The 23,940-nt window shown below is 36.1% G+C and overlaps 1 protein-coding gene across 3 annotated transcripts in view; it reads left to right on the forward strand.

The window, feature by feature from the left end:
- Window positions 1-23,940, forward strand: part of ARMC2 (armadillo repeat containing 2) — a 67,846-nt gene that overhangs the window by 11,184 nt on the left and 32,722 nt on the right. For all 3 annotated transcript variants that reach the window (XM_074923305.1, XM_074923312.1, XM_074923322.1), the window contains 5 exons: window positions 100-307; window positions 14,250-14,320; window positions 18,041-18,133; window positions 22,027-22,202; window positions 23,509-23,611. In XM_074923305.1, coding sequence (XP_074779406.1) covers window positions 100-307; window positions 14,250-14,320; window positions 18,041-18,133; window positions 22,027-22,202; window positions 23,509-23,611 — 651 coding nt within the window. The remainder of the gene's footprint in view (window positions 1-99; window positions 308-14,249; window positions 14,321-18,040; window positions 18,134-22,026; window positions 22,203-23,508; window positions 23,612-23,940) is intronic.

The following is a 23,940-nucleotide window of genomic DNA, read 5'->3' on the forward strand; positions in this document are numbered from 1 at the left end:
TAATGTAACGTGACAAACAGTAATTAATTTTGAGCTTCATTGCTTGTATTTGTTGTCTAGGAACACTTCTAGAAATCGTATTCTCTTTGGCTGTTTCAGGTGAAGAGAAGCTAGATTCTGAAGAACCAGCTATGATGAATAGTCTTTGCAGAAGTAATAATAACTGCTTAGCAGAGCAGAGGTCATACACACCATTTAATGATGAAAGCAGACAATTACTTTGTAATAAGCATATCAGCAGATCGGAGAGGGAAGACTTCCTAAAAGGGACAGAAGGAAATTTTTTTTTTCAACTGAGAAGAGAAAGGTCGGTATTGCTCAAGTATGGTAATGTACGTCTTCCACACAACCCTCTTCCTTAGATATTCAATTGTGCAGCTATCAGAATGTTTAAAATTGATGGAATTTGAAGGTAGCACTATTTATGCATTAAACAAAACCTATGTTTAGATTATTGGGAAGAATTTCTGTTCCTAGAACATTTCTACACTCAAAAGACTAGTTTGTTCAAAAATTGTTGGTGGGAGGTTGCTCAATATGAAATAACTTTCATTTCATTGGATCATTAACATGTCAAAACTAAATCTTCTAATAGTCGCATATTCAATTCAATAGAATACTTAAGTTTAAATTCAATGTGCTTGCTTTTACAGCTCAAGCCTGTTGTATTAAGGTGCTATACATTCTTCCCTTAGCTCCACAGATGAGTAGAGCCATGTTTCCAGTTCTGGCATTGGGGAAGCATGTAATCGTACACAAAAAACAGGCTCAAACTCAGTGGCAATACAGGCAGAATTTTTTTAGTTCATTTGTTTTCAATGACCAAACAGGTGTAAGAGATTAATAAGACTTATATACATGCAATCTGGTTTTACTGAACCTAGATTTTTACATCCATTCTGTAATTCACAATTAAGTCTTTCTTTTTGTCTTTTGATTCAGATGTGAATTCTTGCACAGGGAGGAATAGTCCATGAACATACACCTATGTTCAGTAGGTGTATCAGTTGCTGCATTGACAGTTGGATGAACAACTGTTTTGTGCCAATAACTTCAACAGATATGACAATCTGTACAGCAAAGAATTAATAACTGTTTATTTTCAAAGCATCCTACAAACACTTGCTCATTATTAAATATAAAAGTTTGCCAGTAGATATCTTTTCTAGCACATTTTTATGCTTAAGAAAAATTATTTCCTTGGATAACCTTAAGCACTTTTGATATTAAAGAGTATATTATTAATTTTATAAAATGAAATGCTTTTCATTTACTAACTTGATGATAGTACTGAATGTTTGGAGAATGTTGTCCATTGAGGCTGTTACAGCAGATGATACATAGCAGAGCTATCATAGCACTTTTCTTTTATACAAACTGAAAGCAGGATTTTAAAATAAAAAAATTCTGAAAGACTGGAGACTTGTGAGAGCAAAGAAGTTTCATGAGTATGCAGAGAGGGAAAATGAGAAAATAAGCCCGGTGATGAAGAATGTGGGTGAAGGAAAGTAAAGCACCCAGGAGAGTGCTTCAGTGCAGAATCATGTTCTCCCATTAAAATCAGTGACCCAAAAGGCTTTTTAGGTAAAGACTGTATGGATTATGATACCACAGAAGTTACTGTAATTTGACTTTTATTTAGTAAAAGTGTGGTGTGAAGTACTTTAGTGTTGCAGTTGAAATGAGTAGTTAGTTAATGGTATCCAAGTGTCTCTAATAAGAAAGAGTCATTTGATACTCGATATTAATTGGAAAGAATGACCTTTGTTCTGAGCCATAATTTTAAAACTTGCAGGTATGATTGAACAGTTAACTCCTTATACATCCTTGCTATCTGTTCAAAATTATATGCTTCTCCTTTATAAGCTTGAGAGCTCTGCAAGTTTTTGGTTTTGGGTTTTTGTTACTGGTGCTTTTTGTAATCACCCATTCATATGGCGTTGGTACCACAGTCATTGAGTTTTCTGGTAGCCTGAACCACAGAATGTCATGATCTACCTAGAGTACCTTGGTAATTTTTGAGAATGACTGGCTTCTCTACTGAAATATTCTTAGGAACAGGCAAAAAAAGCCTGTTCCCAAAAAGATTGCTCATTTTAACATGAAGTCTTATAGGATGTTTTCAGTTCGGTTGCTCTGTGTATGAGTAGTTTTAGAAAATATAAAAAGTTGAAAGGGGAAAATGACAAACTTTCAATTTTATATTTGTCAACTATCATTGCATATTGCAGAACAGATTGTCAAGGTTCATTTTGCGTAAACTCCACTGGCTTAATTTCTTTATGACCTGTTACTTACTTTTCTGACTCTTAACGTGATAGCTAAGCTACTAATGATTCTAACCATAAAAAATGGAATGTTAATGCATGGAGCTTGTCATATCCATGTTTGAACTAGGGAGAATAATACTAGATGTAGTTGAATCTCACCCATCGCTTAAATTAAATCACCGATTGATTACTGGCCTTAAGATAATACCAAAACTTGTTTTCCAATCTTGTTCTGATTAGTTTTCTCCAAAGTAGAAGAGTGACATAATATTCCTCCCTCTTCCTGTGCTGAATGCAAGATCTGTGTTTTTGAATGCTGCATCTTTACCTTCTCCTGTGGGTTGTGCATGCTTACTTGAGACAGATGATTTTTGCCAGTGCTGCCTAAGAGATGCTGCCTGTGCTGCTTTATACCCTTGCACCAAGGATTGCTAACAACATTTAGATGCTCATATGGCTTCCCTGCAATGCTGTAATACGCACATGTGATGGTTTGACCTTGGCTAAATGCCAGGTTACCCACTAAGTTGCTCTATCACATTTCCCCCCCCTTCCCCCTTTTTTCTCAACAGCGCAAAGAGGGGAAAGAAAATAAGATAGACCAGCCCTTGTGGGTAAAACAAAATCAGTTTTAATATAAGCAAAGCGAAGCAAAGGTCTGCATGTGGAAGCAAAAAAAAAGAAAACAGATTTATTCTCTACTTCCTATTAAGAGGAGGTGATGTCGGGCCTTCTCAGGAATCCGGGCTCCCATACACATAGTGGTTGCCTCGGATGACCAAGGGTGACCCCACCTCCTTCCTCCTTTTTCCCAGCTTTATAATTGAGTAGACGTCATATGGTCTGGAATATCCCTTTGGTCAGTTTGGGTCAGCTGTCCTGGCTGTGTCCCCTCCCAAGATCTTGCCCACCCCATCCCACTGTGTGGGGGGAATGTTGGAAAGAGCCTTGGTGCTATGTAAGCACTGCTCAGCAGTAGCCACAACACCAGGGTGCTATCAACACCCTGCCAGCTCCCAACATAAAACACAGCACTGTGAGGGCTGCTATAGGGGAAAACGAATTCCAGCTCAGCCAGACCCAGTACAGCACAAAAATAATACAAAATGCTTTCCCTTTAGTAAAAAGTTGAAGATACCTCATCTGTGTCAACCCAAGAAGTTCATGCCATCATATGATGGAATGGCTCTAGGTAATCTCAACTGCTCTCATACATTATAACTGATTGCTAAGACTTATGCCAATAAACATTGTGAATGTTTCAGTATTCACATGTGATATTACACAAGACAGACAGACCTTGATCTATATCTGTTTCGGAGTTCAGAGATGTCATTCTTCACCTGACAAGGCAGTTGAAAGGTATCACAAACCTATCCTTCAATACAGTTTGTTGAGTTTGGTCTTGATAGCAGTCGTATATAAAAGGTTCCAGTACTGTTAGAGGGGTCATTGCAGTCTGTCATTCTTTCTCAGTAGAACATGTTTACAGGTACTAGATTATTGCTGTGATTAGATTGCATCTGCTTCTGTGTCCTAAATACTCGAGGCATCTTGTGTGAAGTTAGAAGATCTTTTCTATTTAAAGTACATTGTATTCAGGAGTAATAGGAAGAAGGCTTAAAGGAATGTGAAAACTTTTATTACCTGGAGTCCTGTCATTCTCCATATGAAGCAGTTGTGTCAGCCTCAATTCTGTATCCCAGTGATTTAAAAACCTTGCAGGAGTTAAGCAAGAGGATTATAGAAATAGTACACTTCATACAAGCGAAGGTGCGTGAGACTCCTTACTCCCCTTTCCCCACAGTTCCTATATATGTACCAAAATAACTTTTCTAATAAAGGTGGTTTTCTGTTCATGATGAAACTGTAGAGCATGCCAAAATAGCATGGCAGATTCCTGTCATTAATGCTATTACATTTATTTCAAAGAGAACAGAAGTATTTTATTCCAGCAAGAAATTTGCTCACTTTCTACCTCAGATTCTTTTGTTGTCCCAGGGACTGATGAAAAGAATGAACAGTGCTAATGAATTCACTATTGCTTTATAAAGATACTGGGAGGGAAAAAAAGGACCTTTTGAGGGGAAGAGTTATTTGTCATTTTGTTTGCAATTCTGTTTTTCAAATAACCATCTAGTTAGAATAGAATAGGTATATTAATTGAAACAGATTGAATTTATTGACGTGTTGCCTCAGGAAGGCAAGAAGCAATTTCTGACAATCATAAGGAAGCTGAGTTTTGTTTATAACTTCATCCAGCCATTGTGCCTTGCCATCTATTGTGATTGCTATAGAAATGAAACTTCTAAAATGTTTTCTGCATTCATATATTTCAACAGAAGTGTCAACAGTGATGGCAGATTTGCTGATGAAGAGCAACAGTTTCCCTCATGAGAAAAGATGAATTTTTTTTTTCTCCTCCTCCAATTTCTCAATATTCTGAAAGCTTAGCTGTCATTCCAGGACTCCTTAGAAACATAGGTGCCTTCAATGACGAAAAGCTTGGTGGCAAACAGTTGATTCCCCAGTGGCCTGCTCTACACTTTTTTTAATAAGTGTTTTCTATAAATACCTACAAAATGATTAGAAGGTGCTGTAGAGAAGATATACTGTGCCCTGTTTTCTATCACCATTGCTGTCCTTATTAAATGTCTGTTTGACAGAATCCTTGAGAGGTATTCATCAACTGCTTCCATAAGACTAGTTTCTCTTTCTTGTGCTTTTTAGAGTTTTGGAATGCTTTTGGAATGCTTCAATATAAAGTGATAAAAGCAGGGGACAAATGAATACTGGGGATCATTTCTGTCTGATTGCTTAAACTGGCTTCACATCTATGCCCAAAATATTCATTTCTTTTTTCCTCAAAGAAAAGAATTCCTACAGAGATAGATTTCTTTCCTGTAGGACACACCCATTCTGTTTTGCTCTGGATTAATTTCTGAAATGAATGACATGGTGTGGATATTAGTTTGTCGTATGGTTTAGCTAATATTGCTGAAGATTCCCCAGACTTCTTTCAGGATTTGTCTTATTATATATATATTCATAATGTCTGAAGTTCTCATAAAGACAGGGAAACAGGAAATTAATCTACTCCTAAATAATCTTTCTTTATTTCTGCCTCAGTTCCATTAGTTATTGACACCACTAATTTAATAAAGAAACAATTGAGTGGTTGGAAAGCTTTCACAGGTATACCTTTCAACAGTGTTTTCCAAAGTATGACAACTACCCTTCCAAGAAGATGCCTGTTTTTGTATAAGGTTAGAGGATACTGAGAGAAAATTGGGAACAAAGAATTCTTTTTTTAGAACTTTTTATAGACTTCTGAAAAGAAGAGCAACAGATTACTGTTATCTCTGGTGTCTTCACTTGTGAGAGAGTGGAGTTTAAGTTCATTTTTACTGCCTACTCAAGAGGGAGTCTTTCCATTCTAGTAATTAGTTTCAGGATGAGGTCATTGGTCTCAAAATCTGGAGATCTAGGTTTTGAGACTCCTTCTTACTAATTGAATAGTAATTCTAGAATGGGAAAGTGGGCCATGCAAGGGTTAAAGAAGGACTGCCAATTCAGTCAAGGTAGGACTATAGTAACAATGGATTTAGATTGAATTTTTGTTTAGAATGAGAATGATTATGCAAGAGTCAAGTTAGGAAGATAAAGATGCTGTGGTTTTCAGACCCAAATATATTTAGGCTAGTATTTTAGGTGTTTCTTATGGTTAGAATTAGGCTGTCAGTTGTCTACTTGCTTAAAGATACCCTGCCACAAATAGATAATTGTTTATTTTCTGTATTAGGCAGAAGATGCAAAGACTGTGAAGAATAAAAAGGATAAGGATATAGGTTTTTCATCAACCTCTATTATTCTTTTAACCCATACTATTTAATGTGTGCATGAAGTTCTTCATCAATAGCCTGTATAAATAGAATACTATATTTTTATCTCTGGAGCTGTCATATCTAATGGACTATGCCCATGATTGTGTTTGTAGAGGAATTGTTATTTGCTCATCTTTAGGATGACTCAGAGTGTAGTTGGCCTATTTGTCAACATACTTTTGCAAATTATGTTGCCTTTCTACTATTTATCCTTTCTCATATCAGTGGTATCAGTTATAGTCTCAGTTATAGTTTTCCTTCCCTTTGTTTTGGCTTTTCTGGTGGTGTTACTTACGATATAATCCTCTACAATTCCTGAAATAATTTCAGGACATCTATATTATCAGCTTTTCAATAATTTGCATGCTTCTGAAAAGCTTTGTAGCTGAGAAACAGGACTGAGTAGAGGTTTATGTAATTGGTTTAATAGTTTATATTTCTTTTAGCTGTCAGCAAGTAATTTATTATGTCTCTATTACATTTTCTAAAAGGAAAATAGTCTCTAAAAATCGAGCTGTTGTACTAATTCTTTTTTCTTTGAGGCATACCTGTTACTTCCTTCCACATTGTGTATCTATTTTGTTTGTCCCTGAGATGACATCATAGAAAGGAAGGTTCAGTGATAGTTGAACAAAATAGGGACACATTCTCTTAAGTGGCTCAGTGGAGGTCAATTCTTTGTCTAAAAAGATAAGAGTGCCTTTCAAGTGCTAAGTTATGGGTCAGGAAGAAATAATTTGGTTTAAACCAAAACAACCCCTCAAAAACATATTCCCTACTATTCAACCAATAAAATACAATACAGAAAACTAATCCTGATGTCCTTTTGGCAACAAAATGTCTGGATAGTATAATTAAATAGGAATAAATGGATTAATGAAAAATGCTAATGTTGATTGGCATATGGAAAAATTAATTTCTGGGAGAGTGAATGATAAAGCAAAATACTAATTTTTGTCATTTTGCCAAAAGCTAAAAACAATTCCTTTTAGTTGCTTTGGCAAAAATACTAGGATGTTGTTTACACATCCTTTCAAAGTCTACAGAGCAATGTCTTGTTATTAAAATCAGTAACTATGGTTTAGAGCTAGAACTCTTGTTTCCTAATCACTAAACACTGATGGTGGAAGAATCATGGTAGCAGAGGGCTTATGTTCTAAAGTGGCGGTTCCTAAGCATTGTGTAACTGAATGTTGTCTGAGAAAATCAGTTGCAGTCTCGCTCACTTGCTCCAGCTTCATATCTGACTCCCTCTCTCCTTTGCCTTGGGGTTCTTGCACCACTTTGTCCCTTGCTGCTGACTCAGGGTCTGCTGCATTGTCCTCCTTGCCCTGATTCCCAGGATCACCATTAATTCCTTTAAACTTTCCCTGGAACTGCCATCCTACTTTTTGAGACAAAGTGGCTGAGTCTGGCTGTACCCTTGATAAACTTGGTCTAGAGCCTTAGGTATATTTGCACCATGCTCCCCAGTGCTCCTGCCAAGAGACCTGATGAGTTCATGAGACTACACTTCTGAATAATTCAGAAAAACAATAACTGGCAGTCAGTATCTAAGAAACCCACTGGCTGATACGCCAGAGGGTTGTGCAGTTGTCCAGAGGGACCTTGACAGTCTGAAGAAAAGGATTGACAGGAGCCTCATGCACTTCAACAAAGGCAAATGCAAAGTCCTGCACCTGGGGAGGACCAGCTCCAGGCACCAATATATACCAGGGGCTGTCCAGCTGGGAGGCAGCTTTGTGGGAAAAGATCTGGGGGTCCTGGTGGACACCAAGTTCATAGAAAAGCTCAGGTTGCAAGGGACCCCAAAAGATTATCTGGTCCAATCTTCTGTAGAAAAGGGAACCTAGGTGAGATTATCTAGCACTGTGTTCATTTGTGTCTTGAAAACCACCACAGCTGGAGAGCTGGCTCCAGTTCTGGGCTCCCCAGTGCAATAGAGATATGGAGCAGCTGGAGAGAGTCCATCTACTAGAATGATGGAGTACTTCACATGAGGAAAGGCGAAGTGAGCTGGACTGTTTAGCGTGGAGAAGAGGAGGTTCAGAAGGGGTCTTACCAAAGTATATAAATACCTGAAGGGAGGGTGTATTGTGGTTAACCAACCTTGTTGGTTGTATGGCAAGAACTCTTCCTTCTCCCCTGTGGCAAGCACTCAAAAGAGGAAAAACTAGTTATTTACCCGTAACTTATTTTTAGAGACGTACTGGTTTTATATACTTTCACAACACATCCACACAGCTTTTCCCTTTATAGTCCATCTAGAATTTGGGAATCTTTGGTTGAAAGGAAAATACACAACTGCTTAAATAGCCAAATGATCCTTTCCAGTGGAAGGCATGCCATCCCGGATACTTCTAGCATTAAAAATAAACCCAGATTACACTGTAAATATAATCACACTCTGAATATACATGTCAGTAACATCTCAAAGAACAGTCTTTCTAAATGGCATACCTGTTTCAGGATTACTCATGTCCTGGGGGACTGAGCTCTGATCTAGTCTGAAAGAGCACCTTTGTGCCTAGTAGTCCTTTTGATACATCTGGTTTGCCTGAGCGGGCCCCCAGGATCTGCTTAGCATTGCTCTAAATTTGTTCTTACCACTTAGTCAAATGTCTTGATTTTGGGGTGTAGATACATCATATCTGGCTTTCCAATGCACAAAATGAATGTTTGTAAAATCAGATGTTTAGTGCTTGTATTTAAGTATAAACAGTCTGCATCTTTTACTTGTTGCAGTGCCTAGGTTGTTTTTGTGAAAAGTTAGAAATTGCTCTCCTAGATGTTTGAAGACCTGAAAACATTGATATATCAGGGATCCAGGATAAAATTTGTAAAATTTGAGTCACACTTTTGGGTTTTAAATTAACTATAAGAAAGGAAGTTTGTGGGGACTGAAGGAAAATACAGTGGGGAGAAATTGACTCACTGTTGGTGGAAAATGGAAGAAAAAAGAAGGTGGGGGGAATGCATTAGGGTGAAAAACATGAAGGCAGAAGCTGAAGGAGAACTGCAGGCAGGGCACCTCAGCAGCACCCTCTATTTGCAGGAGGCATCTGAGAACATTTTTGGTTGCTGTTAGAAGACACTGAGCAAGATGGACTTTCAGGGTGAACTATTATAGTTTTTCTATATTTTTGTTACATAAATGTCGAGTGTACTTTTAAATTAAGTATGACTAGTTTTTACCTTATCAGAATAAAGACAAAAATAAAGGGCACTAAGGACAAACAATTAAACTACCAGGGGCTTAGATTTGTTTACGAGGAAGGAACTTAGAAGATTAGAACTGTGATTCTACAGATAGAGAAAATGCTCTGCAGATATAGATGTGTCAAAATTGTATGCTTATAATTACATTTTTCTGACTTAAGTGCATCAGAGAAGTAAAAGGAAATTGAGAATAAACTAAAATGCCTTAGAAATTTATTTAAAAATAAACTGAATCCTAACCCCCAACTAAACACTACTAAACTTTAGAAAATGCTACTAGAAGTTAGCAATGAGGTCAACATTTTATCAAGAGCACATGGATGATAAGAGATCTTTCACATGGTGGCAACACAGACTAAGGCTTCTTATCAGGAAGGAATTTCTGAAGAGATTTTTCTGTGAGTGTCTATACTTACCAGTTTTATCTCTTCTCCTGATACACTCAAAAGAGTTAGTCAAAGAATTGCTTTTGGACTAACTAGACCATGTTCTGTTTCATATTTTTATAAAATGTATATAAATGTATGTTGTGTAAATTTTAGTAGTATTGTAGCTCATGCAGGTGATGCCTTCAGACTTTAGTGCTCTGTGTTTTTTCAAGCATATTCCAAGTTACCTTTTCTGGTTTAAGTGTTGCTGATGTTTGAGATACACTTTTGTAAACTTTTGTGTAGAGCTGACTGAGAGAAAATGGTATTTTGTTAGTCAGTCTCCATAAAGTCTGTGGATGTTAAACCTAATATTCTATTTCTGTCAATTGACCACCACCAGTTTGGAGGTTCTGATGTCTTCAACCACCCTCAACCCTAAAGAAGTTGTATTAAGCAGTCATTTAGAATTTGCCAACAAAAGATACCTATAAATACGAAGTTAGGGTGCTCTGCAGCATCTTATTATCTTCCGGATCACAATGTTGGTAATTAATCTTCATTTCCTTGTTTAAAATAGAAAACAAATGTATTTCCAGACACCAGCAAGTGTCTACTGTGTATGGCTTCCTCACAGCGTTTACTCAGGGCACGTTATGCACTGTCTGCATGTGATTAGGTCTCTGCCTTTGTGAGATTGTTCAGATTCCAGTTGACATGGCGTAGTCCCAGTTCCAATCTGTACTTCAGGAGAAAGAGTCCACAGATTCAGTTTACATGTGTCCAAAAGAAGAGGTTTATAATGTCAGGAGAAGCAATGGTGTGTGAGATCCTGGCACTTGCAGAAGCAAGATAGTATGGGGCTTACCCACTGCTCTTTTGCTCATTCCATGTTATTCCTACTCTTCTCTTTGAAAACTAACCCTCATATTCTTCATCCTTTATTGCACTATCTCAGTTACTGTGCTTCTCCGTTCTTCCACTTCGTATTTTCTAGTTTTGCCTCCCAAAGTTATAAGAATATGTAGGTGTTACAAGAACCTTACCATGAGGAGAGGGTAGTGTCTAGAGGTAATGCCTTTAAGTTTGACAATTCAGAAAAGATGATCATGTTCTCTCTTCTTTTTAGTTCAGCTTTGCTACCTCACTGATCAAAGGTGCTTGTTACAGACAAATCCATAGAGAAGCATTAACTTGATGCTATTAGGCTGTGTCCCTCTTAACTGGTAACTAAACAATTGGTGGGGCACCAGGGCTACATCTGTACTAATGATTAATAAAAATTAAACAAAGGAGTTAGTCTCTGTCTTGGTGGCCAACTGCTGTGTCATGGGTTATGTTAATACAATGAAAGTATTTTTAACCCTCTCCCTACCACACACAAAGTATTGGCTGGGAAGATCACTAACTCTTGTTTGTCTGTGCCCTGTGCCCAGGCATTTGTCAACGAAAGTACTCCCTTTCTTGTGCCAAAACTGTAGCAGTAACCATGCTAAGGGTCTAACTGTATGGCAAGGTGTGGCCCAAAAATCAGGCCTGCTGCCAGACTCTTGTTTTATAAGTAAAGAGGTACCCAGATTCTCAGATGTTTAAGGCTCTGCAACATGAGGAAAGAGCCCAAGTGCTATTCCTCTGTTGGGATCTCGCACTCATGTTTGAGAAGCAGACCTTGCTGTTGTGTGCAGCTTCTCTGGAGTGAGCTAGTCCAATTCTTTGCCTCTGGGATGCAGTTCTTAAGAATGTAATTTTCCCTGGAATACCACTGAAGATGAGAGCTTGCAGATTTACCATTAACAAGGGGTTAATGTCAAGAACAGGCAAGTAAGCATCTAAATAGTAGAGTTCCTGAAGAAATGCAGTTTTCACGTAATTATACGTTCTTTCAGCAGGGAAAAATACTGAACACTCTACTGCAATGCTGGTCCCTTTTGAAGTCCTCATAGTCTGTGTATGTTCAAGCAAGCCATGTTCCTCATATGGGCTACTATGATCTTCCTTATATGAGAAGGATAGAGATGATCCAGTTGCCAAGTTCTTTTTCCTCTGTAAATCATCAGAGCCTCTGTCAGTTGATTTCTTGATGAGTCCCTTATCAGATGATCAGATTTCTGCCAATTGACTTTGTTTCCAAGGCAACCACTCCCTTGACAAGCCAGTTCCCTTCAATAGTAGGTAACTTATTTTTTAGAGTAGGCTGATTACATTTTAACTGCATAGTTCTTAACAAGATATTGCTGCTTAAGTTTCAGCCCTACGTGAAAGTGAAAAGATAACAAAGAAGGAAAAGTCTCTGTAACTAAAATGGAGTTGGCAGCATGGTGAAGATACATAAAGGGATTTTATAATCTTTCCCCAAATTCATAAATTGTACATACTCCCTAAAGATAAGCCTGCCTATCAGTCATTCTCATTTATGTATGTATCCAGTGTATTCTTTTTCTGAAAATAATGAGAGTTCCAGTTAAGCTGTTTAACTTATGAGGATGTTTCCCAAAAGTACAGATAATTCTGTGAATACCAGCAGTACAGCAATCTGCTTTCCTATTCACGTAGATCTCTAAACTGGTTGATAGTGGTGTTTAAGAAATCATAGGTTCTAAGCAAACTTTTTTTTTTTTACAAACTTTGACATGGTCTTACCCTTTATCTCTCATATGTGTGTTTCTATCTGATAAGCGTTCAGGTTACCATGTCCTTTGCTTCAGTGTCTTTTCTATTCAGCTGCTTTTGTTTCCTACAAAACTTGCAGGATTGTCTTTGTTAAGGTTTCTTGGATTCATCCTGTGGATTTACATCTTAGGGGAAGAGGTGCAGACAAGATATAGTTACAAAACTCTTCTTCTGAGGAAAGCAAACTCAGACATCCATATTCATGTAGGCAGATAATATCATCATGCCTACATACAATTCAGATTTCTGAATATAGCTGGGTTAGTATTAGGTGACTGAAGTTGTTGTTCTCTTCCTTATCCAGCGTCCTTTCAGGTTATAGTCTTGATTTCAAGGATGGCTGAACCTCATAGAATCATTTCTTAAACTTTCAAAGTTTGTAGGACAAGGTATGTGCATAAATGGAACCAAATACTGGACTGTATTTAATGTGTGCTGTAGAAACCCTCTTTCTTACAGATGTCAGCCTATTTTAGGGTAGAGATGAAGCACTTGCTTATTTTTTTAAAAAAACATTGCTTCCCCAGAGGAGTAGGAATTGCCATATATGCTGAAATAATTTCAAGATAGTTTATGTAGGCATTTGGATTTTGGAGCACTTAAATCCTCATGCTGTAAAAAGAAAGCATTATTCACTTGTTAGCCATAATGAAGCAAGTGTTCCTCTGTAATGTGATTGCTTGGGAAATTTTTGACTGATCACAGTGAGCTATCCAGTCCCTTTTGTAGAGAAGTGATCTTACAAGAGCTTTGTCTTTTATTCTGTCTCCATCTGTTGATAGGATGACTTACATCTTCTGTCTGGACTGGCAGACAGGATTTAGGCGCCGATCCAGCAAACCACTTAAACAACAGTTTAGCTTTAAGCCTTATAGCAACTAAATTAACAGGTTATGAAATAACATTGCTAACACAATACTGTTAACTTTGGAAGGAAATTTAGGAGATTAGGTTGTATTTGTACATGAACTATAAATGGAATAAGAAGTGTTAAATTAAGCATACACTGAGAATAGGAAAAATAGATTAAGACCTTTGTCTTCAGTACAGAATTTAAAGGAGGGAAGATTCCTGTTTAATAGCAAAGAGAGTCTGTATATTTCTTTTAGATCAGTGCTGCTTGAATGTGTAGCTGGGCAAACAGAACAGATTTATCACAGATGTATGTGGTAGTTTTCTCTGGCGAAAGAAAGACTAATCATACAATCAACAGGAATTATAGCATTACTTACTGTTGCTTTACAAAGAAATGGCAACATAGGTGTTTCTTGTTCTAGCAGAACTAGTGATCACTATGTAGTTAGCATTAGTTCACAGGAAGACCTAGAAATTCTAATACTTACATTAAAGGTTAATAAAGTGTTTGTTTCTTTGAAAATTCTTCTCATTAAATCTTTTAAAAGTGTTAATTCTATCAGAAGAAATCACTGTCCATGTGAATGGATGAACGTACAGTTTTAAGCTAGTTGAGTTTCTATGCAGTTAATGAAACGGATGATGAAATAAAAATTGGCTCTTTCTGAGTTTAGTTTCATTCAGATTTCAGCTTTATTGTACAAGTGGAAATGCTTTAGGTTTTGTGTTCCATAATGGTGACCTCTTGTGGTGTAAATATGTCAATATTTCTGAAGGAGCTTTCTGTAATACATACCAGAGGAAGTTGTATTTTTATGTCATTTTTAATGAGCACATAACCTACTAACTTAGTAAAATAACTCATAATCTTTTCCAGTTAGTTATTAATATGCAGATCTCATACTGACTACATTGTGGAGAAAGGAGCATTTTGAGCACTGTATTCTGATATACTTTGTATGTATCTATACTGTATCTTTTAGTGACGAGATGAAAAAGCCTGACACTAGTTCATCGTGGCCAAGGAGTACAGGCTGGAAGAGAAGAGTAACAGGTACTTTATAAGGCATTTCAATCTCCAGTAAAAAAATGTGAAATACAGTCAAATACAAATAATTTAATTTTTGTGATTTGAAGATCTCTTCTTTATTCACTGAACAATATTTTTGGTTTTCTAGCTGTATAGGGTTTTTTTACTGTTGTTGATAAAGAGAAACAATATTCAAGATGTCTTCACTCTAAAAATCTGTTGATATTTTCTCTATTTTTTCCCATATGTAAGCTTAAGAATTTGCCAATCCATTAACACCTTGTTTGATCGTCAGTTTTTGTAAACTGACATAGCTGCACAGAAGGGTCAAGGTATATTAGCTGAAGATACAGATTCTGGATTGCCCCGTAGGGATGCATTTTGCTAATTTTACGTAACAGATTTTAATTAATACTTCTTCATAGCTGTCACGTTTCATACATGGCAAGTGCATATTTGAGAGTCTGGTATGGAAACCTGAAGTTTCTACTCTGCTATTATGTTTTATTACTATTTTTCTAGAACTGAGAAGTTGCATTATTAAGGATCATTCTGACAAGGGCTGTAATGTGCTCTGCTTTCATTTCCTTCAGAGGAGGCTGAGAGTATTTACCATGTCATGGGAGTTAGTATTCTGTGGGGCTGTATTTTCTCTGTTTATAGGCCTTTTAATTTATTTGTGCTATTTTATTCGGTGTTGAAAAAAAACATGTGTTATTAGGATTGTTTCTTTTTATATCTGCTTTTTTTAACATCATGTCACTTCCTTAGGTTGTGCATACTTCTTTAATCTCAGAATAAACAGTGGGATAGCAGTAGGAATTCTCAATCATTTCTCCTCTATAGTGGGGTCTGGGGGGGAGTGTTCATTTAGAGATTATTTCTATTTTCTGATATGATTTTTGTTTATACTTTCACATTTTAGAGAGGAGGTAGACTGTTTTAATATTGATATATTCATAGCCACTCAGTATTCCATGAAAAGGCTAAACATGATAAGTCAGGCAGTACACAGCTTTTGAAAGCTCAGTGTTGCTAAGGCTCTTGTATTTACATGCTAAAAACAGCAACCAATAAATGTAGACTGATTAGTGATTTTTTTTTTTTTTGACCAGAATGCAAAGCTGTGGTTAAGACCTATGAAAAACTGAGACAATGAACTTCAACTTGCTGAATTCTTTTGCTTGAGTATTTTTGCTGTTGAATTGTGATTCGCTTGATTAGAAGGTTCAGGACAGCTTCTGCAATATTTTAAATACAGCTAGTGCTTTAACTTTTAATCAGCACCTTAAAAATCCCCCAGGACGGAGACACATGCAAGTTTACAATTTATTAATGTTGCTTTTCTTTATAATAATGTTTTTCCTGTTCATTCTTATTGCTAGGATTAATATTTTTTAGCAAAAATATCTTTTTTTTTCCTAGTTATAAGTGATATATTTTTTTTTAAATTATGCTATTATGACTTTTAGGTTGCTGTATTTTTCTGATGTTTGCGAGACAACTGCAGCAGAGTGGCACAAAAAAATCAATTCTTTTTGTTCTGAACTAAAAATTGAATGTTTTTGCTAATTTATTTTTTTTTTTAGTGAGACGTTTGGTCATAACTGCAAGTACATAAAGTATTCTATTTCTTGCTAAATAAAGTTAAGCATATGTGTAGTTAGAAAATCAGTCTCGTCTTTCACTTTGAGGTAGCTACAAATTGGAAAGAAAATAAATAATTGAGGCAATATGTGGGTTTTGTGGCAGGAAGGAACAGTGCAAACTATCCTAATGTTCTTATTTCAGCTGTGTTCTTACATTATCTGGAGCAGAACTTTCACTTCACTGGAAATGCTGCATAGTGTTTATTAATTAAGCTACTCATCAATCTAAATAAGACTATTAACGTATTTGATCTAGAAAATAAAGGTCTGCAAAATAACTAATAATAATATTACCTAATAACATATACTTCTAATATGTATATATGCACATACCAACAATATATAGTTATTGTAATAACATACTAGTTTATTACTTATGAAACAGCATCATTGTATAATCTGTTGAAATATAATTCATAGATTCATTCTGTGTAAAATACAGGTAGACAGTTAAATTTAAAACAGATACACAAACAGAGTCTGGATATTTTTTTTAAAGAGCTAGCTTTCAAAATAATCAGCAAGTTTTTAATTGTTTCACTGTTCCAAGTAATGTTCAGTAGACAGTCATTTTTTTAATGTCTGAAATACTGTTCTCATAATGCAAACCTCTCAATATCAATGTTCTCATATAGTATAGTATTGTGCTTGATAATGATGATGATAAGAATTTACATTGTCATTTAAATGAAAGAGCTAGTAGTGAACGGGAGAACACACTTTCTGACAAATCTGTCACTTAAAATGCATATATTCTAGTCTTAATGCCTTTCTTTGTATTTTTTAGTGGAGTTGTGTGACTTCTATTTCCCTGTTTAAAAAAACCCAACCAAACCAAACCCCATCTTTCTAACAACAACTTTGGTTGCCTGCAAGATAAGGAGCTTAACCTAATCTTGAAGTCAGAAAATATGCCTACATGCAGCTTGTAAGGTTGTTAGAGCCTTTAAAACTCAAGTTGTAAAACTACTAACTATAGTGTGCCTGTGTTTCAGACCAGAATTCTGTCGCTTTACATAGTGCCAGGTGAATGTGAAAAGGATGTTCAGCAAGTTGGAATAATTCCCAGTGATACTGCATCCATATGAAAGTCAATCCTGGAATCTATTTTGTAATAAATCATGTTTCACCAACTCCCTTGTCCAATCTAAAAACGGATCCATGTTCCCAGTCTTGTTTCCAGAATTCCAGACTGCTGATTTTTTGGTATACCGATTTTTAAATTGATGTCTGCTGATAGACTTATTTTGTCTTTTTCTTTTTGAAGCAAAATATAAAAAAAGCTGAAATATTTTTTAAAACTTCTCTTTGTGAAGTGGACAAGGTTTCTATAGTGAACAGTAGCTCTTTCTCAGTCACTGTGGAAGAAATTGGTTGTGTGGCCAAGAAAACTAGAAGTTGGTTGCCCTCAAGGTTTCTGACATGCTTATTGGAAGGAAAGCATCTTTCAGATATCTGTAGTTTACTGTTCATTTCCCAAGATGCTCTGTGAGAAATTGTTTAACGTAGCAAAGACTAGGGGGGAAACATGCATTTTACAAAAACTTAGTCGAGAAGTTCACAAAACTAATTGCATGAAGTGATTAGAATTGGTAACAGGATGTAATAACAAGACTATTTTTCCCTAACTGATTAAAGAGTCAGTGAACCAAGCTTAGTGTAATATTGTGCATGTGTACTAGATAAAATTGTACAATCCTAGAGGATTGTCTAGAATATGGATATTTTTTAACACACAGTAAGCTGTCATGTGGACTCAGAGCTGAAAAACAGTAGGATGTGTTGATGTAAAAGTAGCCATTACCTTCCAGTTCAGCGATCAAATGCAACATTAATGTCAGCAAGCAAAAACAAATCTGGCTTTACAGTACAGCTTTACATATCAAAACATTTATCCATCCAGTTTTGTTTGAAACTTTTGTTTTTGAGAAAATGTAAATAAGAACAAAAGCTTGAATAGGTAAAATAACCCAGAATATAGGAAAATGTGACATTTTCTTATCTGACTAATGAATAAAGTATTTGTAGTTGTGTATTTGTGTAGAAGTTGAAACCTTCACTGAATATGTGCTTTTGTTTTGTATGTATTTTGAAGGCTTAGAGGATGAAACAAGAATAAATGAATTGGAAGAGGAAGAAATCTTTTGGCATGTAAAGATTCTACCAATTCTGCATGAACTGGAAGAAGGTGAGTAAAACTGTTCTTGAAAGGGTATATTTTCCTGTATATTTTCCTGCAGGAAACATGGGATTCATTTGTGTTTACTACAAAAGGCTAACAGCAGTTGGACTATGTAGCCTTTTATGCTTTCCTATGTTTAGTGACTTTGCAGTGCAAAACTGGCCTGGGCAACCATCTGTAGATGGCCCAGCTTGAGTGGGGTTTGGACTAGATGACCTCCAGAGGACCCTTCCAACCTCAACCATTCTGTAATTCTATTAAAAAAATCCTGGTTTAGAGAAGATCTTGTCTGATTAAATTACCCTATTTTAGACAATATAGCTCTGCCAGCTTAGCAGTCAGTGAAGAGGTAATATTTGTAAGAATAAAGTATTGCACAGATTCACTGTTTTAAGCGTGAACTGTATTGGAGGCCTCAATTATTTTTAGAAAGCTAAGGAAACCTTAATGATAGTTTTCATTTGTGCTTAAAGTGTTAGATGTCTCAGAAAAGAATGTAATGACCCAGAATATTGAAGCAAAATTGAGTAAATTAAGTATGGCTTGAAAGATTGAAATCCATTTCCATGTTTCATTCAAAAGGTTGTTTAGTTGTCTTCTGTAGACATTATATTTATTTGAATGGTGGGAATATAGAAAGTAGATTTGTTTTTACAAGTGGTTAAAAGTGAGTGTCAAATTAGGGGATTGATTCTGTTTTACGGGATCTTTTGCAGTGTTCATTATAGGATGGTACAGATTAGAATTTTTTTTTTGCATAATTTTGCAGATGTTGATGAGTATGAAGCACCTGTATGGTACTGAGTGATTCCCAAAATATGTCATTATTTTAAAAAGACAGGATTCTCATTCCCACATCTGTCACTGATTTCTAGAAAAACAGTGATCAGGATTTGAAAAGCTATGCAACTTCTTATTTTCCTTGCTTATTGCTGAGATTGTCAAATATGAGCCACTGAGTTAAAGTTTTGCACAGTGAGATTTTCTTTGAAGGTAAGCAAAATATTATTTAGAGGTAAAATCTAATTATGTCTCTCCCTTGTCATGAATGTAACTAAGGAAAATCAATTTTCATGCCCCTTTTCCTCAGTCTTTACTTGATTTGTTTAGCGTGTTGGGGTTTTTTTATATTTTTTTTTAAAAACTTGATTATGGCTTGGTTTTTCTACTAATAGGTGAAATTATCTAATGGTACTTTCTCACTGGTTGATTGAACGTTGTACTGCAAAAACCTTAAAGTGAAGAGTTTTGCTGCTTCTCGAATATTCACACAGATTGTAATTGAATTGCATCATTGTCTCCTGCAGCTGTGTGTTATATTGCTTTATTTAGGCTGTTTACTGCACAATTGCAGTTCTTCCTATCACAGTGAATATTAGAATTCCATAATTTTAATGTTTTTAGAGGGTCTGTTGGTAATTCAATATTTTTAAATTTTGTGTGCAGTCACTTGTTTCATACGTTTCGGCTAAATCCCTATACATGCATTTAAGTCACATTTAGTTTTTAATATATTAATAGAAAAGCCTTTTTCTTCCCCTTTCTCCCTCAAAAACATTTGCAGAAAACTTTCCATGCAAGAAGAAATCTGAAGTTTAACTGGGAAATTAATTATTGTCTAAAATCTTATGAATATCATGCATTTGAGATGGTTGTTACATAACAAAAACAAATAGAACCCTGAGGTCTCTTTTTTTGTAGAGGTGCTGTAGTGAATCCTGGTTTAGGATCCTGACAACTACGCCAATTTGTCTCATATGGGTGGAATGCACCTCACTTAAAGGAGAGAAGCAGCAATATGTTTTATTGAGGTGGTTCAGTAAGTTTGGTGCTGTTTAACAGTAGATTACCAAGGTTCAGTAAGTTTGATGACAAGGTTCACCTTATTAATTACTGCATAAAAGAAACATACAAAGGAAAATTGAGTTAGAATCAAGTTAGACTGAATCACACAGAGACTGGAGATGTAAAAGGGTAAGGAAGACTCTCCAGTTTCTTCACAAGGTTCAGAGTGGAACCCCCTTCCTTTCTAAACTCCTGATGGAGCTTAGGTGCAGCCAGGTGCAATCATAGTCTCAGACTTGGACAACAGTTTATGTCTAATTATCTATACAAAGTTTATAATAACTAATATTGAGTAGCTACATGGATTAGTAATGTTTCATTAGTATTAGTAATGTTTCATTTGTATTGATTCAGCATGCTATCAGTCACTTACCAAAGATCTTCCAGTAGTAAAAGGTCTCTCTGCCTCGAGGAGCAACCTTGAGAGGTGTCCCAGCTCAAGGGGGGATCACCACCATGCAGCCACAGTGCCTAGCAGGGAGAGCTCAAAGAAGCCTCACTTAAGCTGACATATTTATGGAATAAAGTGGTTGGCTTGTAGTCAGATTACATGCAATGGGAAAGGTATGCATGAGATTCCTTTTACCCGCAACTTTCTTTGCTGCTTGATAAATGAGCCTTGGAAAAGCCACCTGCTATTCATGTGTTAATCGCAGGATTGGTGTTCCATCATCATATGCATCAGTGCTCACTATGTCACTCTGCTTTGTGGGTTTCCAGAGAACACATTGAAACTAGAGGAGTTCTTGGCCCGGCTAAGGTTCAGGCCTTTATATTGTTTGGAGCCTGTACCAAACTAATGCTAGTTTGGTTAAGGGGTTGAGTGCATCCATCACAGGAGCAAACACTTTATTTTGTTACGTTGTAGTGCTTAAGGGAGGATAAGATTCAGGAATTCCCCATGGGGTGAGTGGTGAATGATTTTTGTTGTTAATTTTGATGAAGTGGGGTGGAGACCTTTCAATTTCAGTTCCTTGCCACTCCTGTAAGTGCCACTGCTTACTGAAGCAGAGGGTTTAGAATCATGCTAAAATATGTTAAATTTTCTGCTATGATGGGAGTAGAAATGGAATAGCCATTGTTGTTACTTGAGTATGATGACTGCAAATTGAGAGCTTCCAGGCACTGTTCAGCAGGAGAGGTAGGTCCCTGAATCTGCCTACAGGTTTGGGGCCTTAGATATAATGGTTTTTGTCAGAACTTCCTGTCCACATGTATTTCATCACAAGTGCCTTGCTTCCCTGAATATGACGCTATTTCAGCTGTGAAGTACATCCTGAGTAAATGCAGAGTTCATACAGGCAGTTTAAGTGGGTTTAGATGGTGCTTTATTAGTGTCACCTTACAGACAGAAGCAAATGTAAGAAAAGGAGAAAACCCAATCACTCTTGAATTTTAAAAACAGGCAAGACTTTTCTCTCTGAAGTAAAAATGTACATGGTTCCATTGTTTGTGATGCAGATTCTGTAATAATTTACTGCAGGTTTTATTTTTGTATTTTTTAAATAGTGTCTGAGTGACTTAGGTTAGGAGGTAGATGATTCTTTTGCCAATAGGCCAATGGTCCATTCAAATGTATCTTGCACCTCTACTATGCATTGGAGAGTTGTAACAAGTTTTTACATTCACTTGTTCTTAATCCCAGCAACGTTTGATATATTAGATTATGCACGTGGGGAAATTCAGTTCCTTAACTGTCTCTTTTTGTAATGTTCGGTGGAGCTGTTTAAAGAATATATTCAGATTCACAGTTTCCTGGTAGACATTTGGTCAATCTGATCATTAAGCATTAAAGGTGAGTTTCATTTTAGCTTTAGGTATTATTTTGGCTCTGTGATTTCTTGGCTTGAGTCTCTTCTTTTTGAAAGAGCAGAATAAAACCGTTTTTGAGGATCATGTTACCATTTTAAGAGATTTATTGGGTGCCTTATTTTTGTTGTTGTGCAACCCATTCTTTATTTTGTTCTGTGTCTTTGTCTACTGAGATGCTCTGGAAGAGGTGGCACTGATAATTATTTTTTATTTTTCTCTCCCTTCCCACCCTCTTCAAGTAGAAGACAATGTAGAAAATCTTTGTCTGGCTTGCACCAAGCTCTATCAAGCCTTGAATGAAGGGAATATGCTTGGAAAAAGATTTAAAAGAAGAAGTGTGCTTCTGAAGACATTATATAAACTTGTAGATGTTGATTCAGATCCGCTTTGCCTGAAGCTGGCAAAGATTATTCTGGCTGTAAGTGTTTTAAAATGCTGATTGGTAGAATGTGAAGCTCAAAATCATGAATTACAACTTGTATTTAATTTTTCATTTTATACTTCTAAACTGTGTCTAAACTAACCCTTTACTAAGCACATTTTCTTGCTATACGAATACTAGTCTCCCATTCATCCAGATCAGTGCTTGTTAGAGCCTATTTTTTGCAGAGAAATTACGTATAGGGGAGGAAGGAGGGAGACAAAATAGGATAGCTCGTGTATGGTGGCAGGAATATTGCTTAGGCATGGAAAAGAGACAGTGTCCTAAGCTGGGATATACATGCAGGGATTTTAAAAACCCAGTAATTTAAAAAATCACACATAGAAATAAAGCTTAGTTTTTGAATAATATATTGACAATATTAAACACCTTTATCTGAAAATACTAAACCAGGTTTTTTTTTGAAGAGAGGAAGAGTAATTATCTCTTTCTCTAGTATTTCCAATTAAAACTATCAGTTAAGTTGGTGCTTTTGAACCTATTGGTTCAACTTCTATTAAGTATGTATGGACACTGGTGAAAGGATACCAGCTGACATTGTCTTGTAGACATTTTACTAATTTGTGTGTGTGTGCATTGGGGACAGGCAGTTCTCCTTTAAGGTAGTGTGTGTTATTTTAATCAGAAGATATAATTATGTATTCAGATACTACTTAGATGTTAAGTGGTGCTTATTTTTTAAAAAAGTAATTCTGTTACATTTTTCTGTGGAATCTTTTAAAAATCATGAACAAGGGAAAAAATTGCCCTTGAATTGCAGAGAAAAGGAAGAGATTTGTCATTGAATGTTTAACACTTTTACTTCCCTTCCATGATCTCTCAATGACCATTAGTACATCATAAGATCTTGTTTTCTGATATTTGATGATAACTTTCATGATGAAATGTACTATTGTACTGGAGTTCTTTGCAGTATGGCCATGGATGCCAGACCGTGAGTCTTGTGCAGTATTTTTTTGTAAGAATGAATTAAGAGAACAAAACCATACAAGTTATTGATATACTACCTAGAGAAAGTACATAAAAAGTTTATATATCCTCTGTTATTTTAAAGTCAGTCAGCACAGTTTGCTAAACAGAGCTTAAACTAGCTAGGTTTCAGAGTCTTTTAATTCTGCAAACATTTCTGTTTTGCTCAGTGTACTGTCAGGGTTGCAGCTGGAGTTTAATAGTTCTGTGAGAATACAAGTTTGCAACGGTGTCTGAACTTGTAAAATGTTATGGTGCATTTTTGTATGTAGATTTTAGTTGTGATTTTTAATGTCTCTTACTTTATTGGCAGATGAAAGTGGATGGAAAAAATCTTCTCAATGTTTGTAAGCTTGCATTTAAAATTTGCAGGAATGAAAAAAATGATTACATCATTCAAAATGATAGATTATTGGGTATGTATTCTGTTCTTGGATCTAAGTTAGATATTGAAACTCAATAGTTAGATTGATCATCTTTCAGGAAACATTCTCAGAGTTAACTTAGTCAAACACTGAAAATTGCCTAGTGGGTCAAATTAATGTTCCATCTAGTCCAGTATTCTGTGCCTAGTGATGCCTATAGGGGATGCTGTTTAGGCAGAGCACGGAAGCCTACATGTTTTCTGTGATCCATTTCCCCTGTTCTACCCCAGTGTCCAGAATTGTTACATTATATTAGGGACATTAGATGGTACATCTCTGCCTAATTTTTTTTAGTCTCTTTTTATAGATCTTTTGTCCGT

Source organism: Athene noctua, chromosome 1 (assembly GCF_965140245.1).
Source record: "Athene noctua chromosome 1, bAthNoc1.hap1.1, whole genome shotgun sequence".
Lineage (NCBI taxonomy): Eukaryota > Metazoa > Chordata > Aves > Strigiformes > Strigidae > Athene > Athene noctua.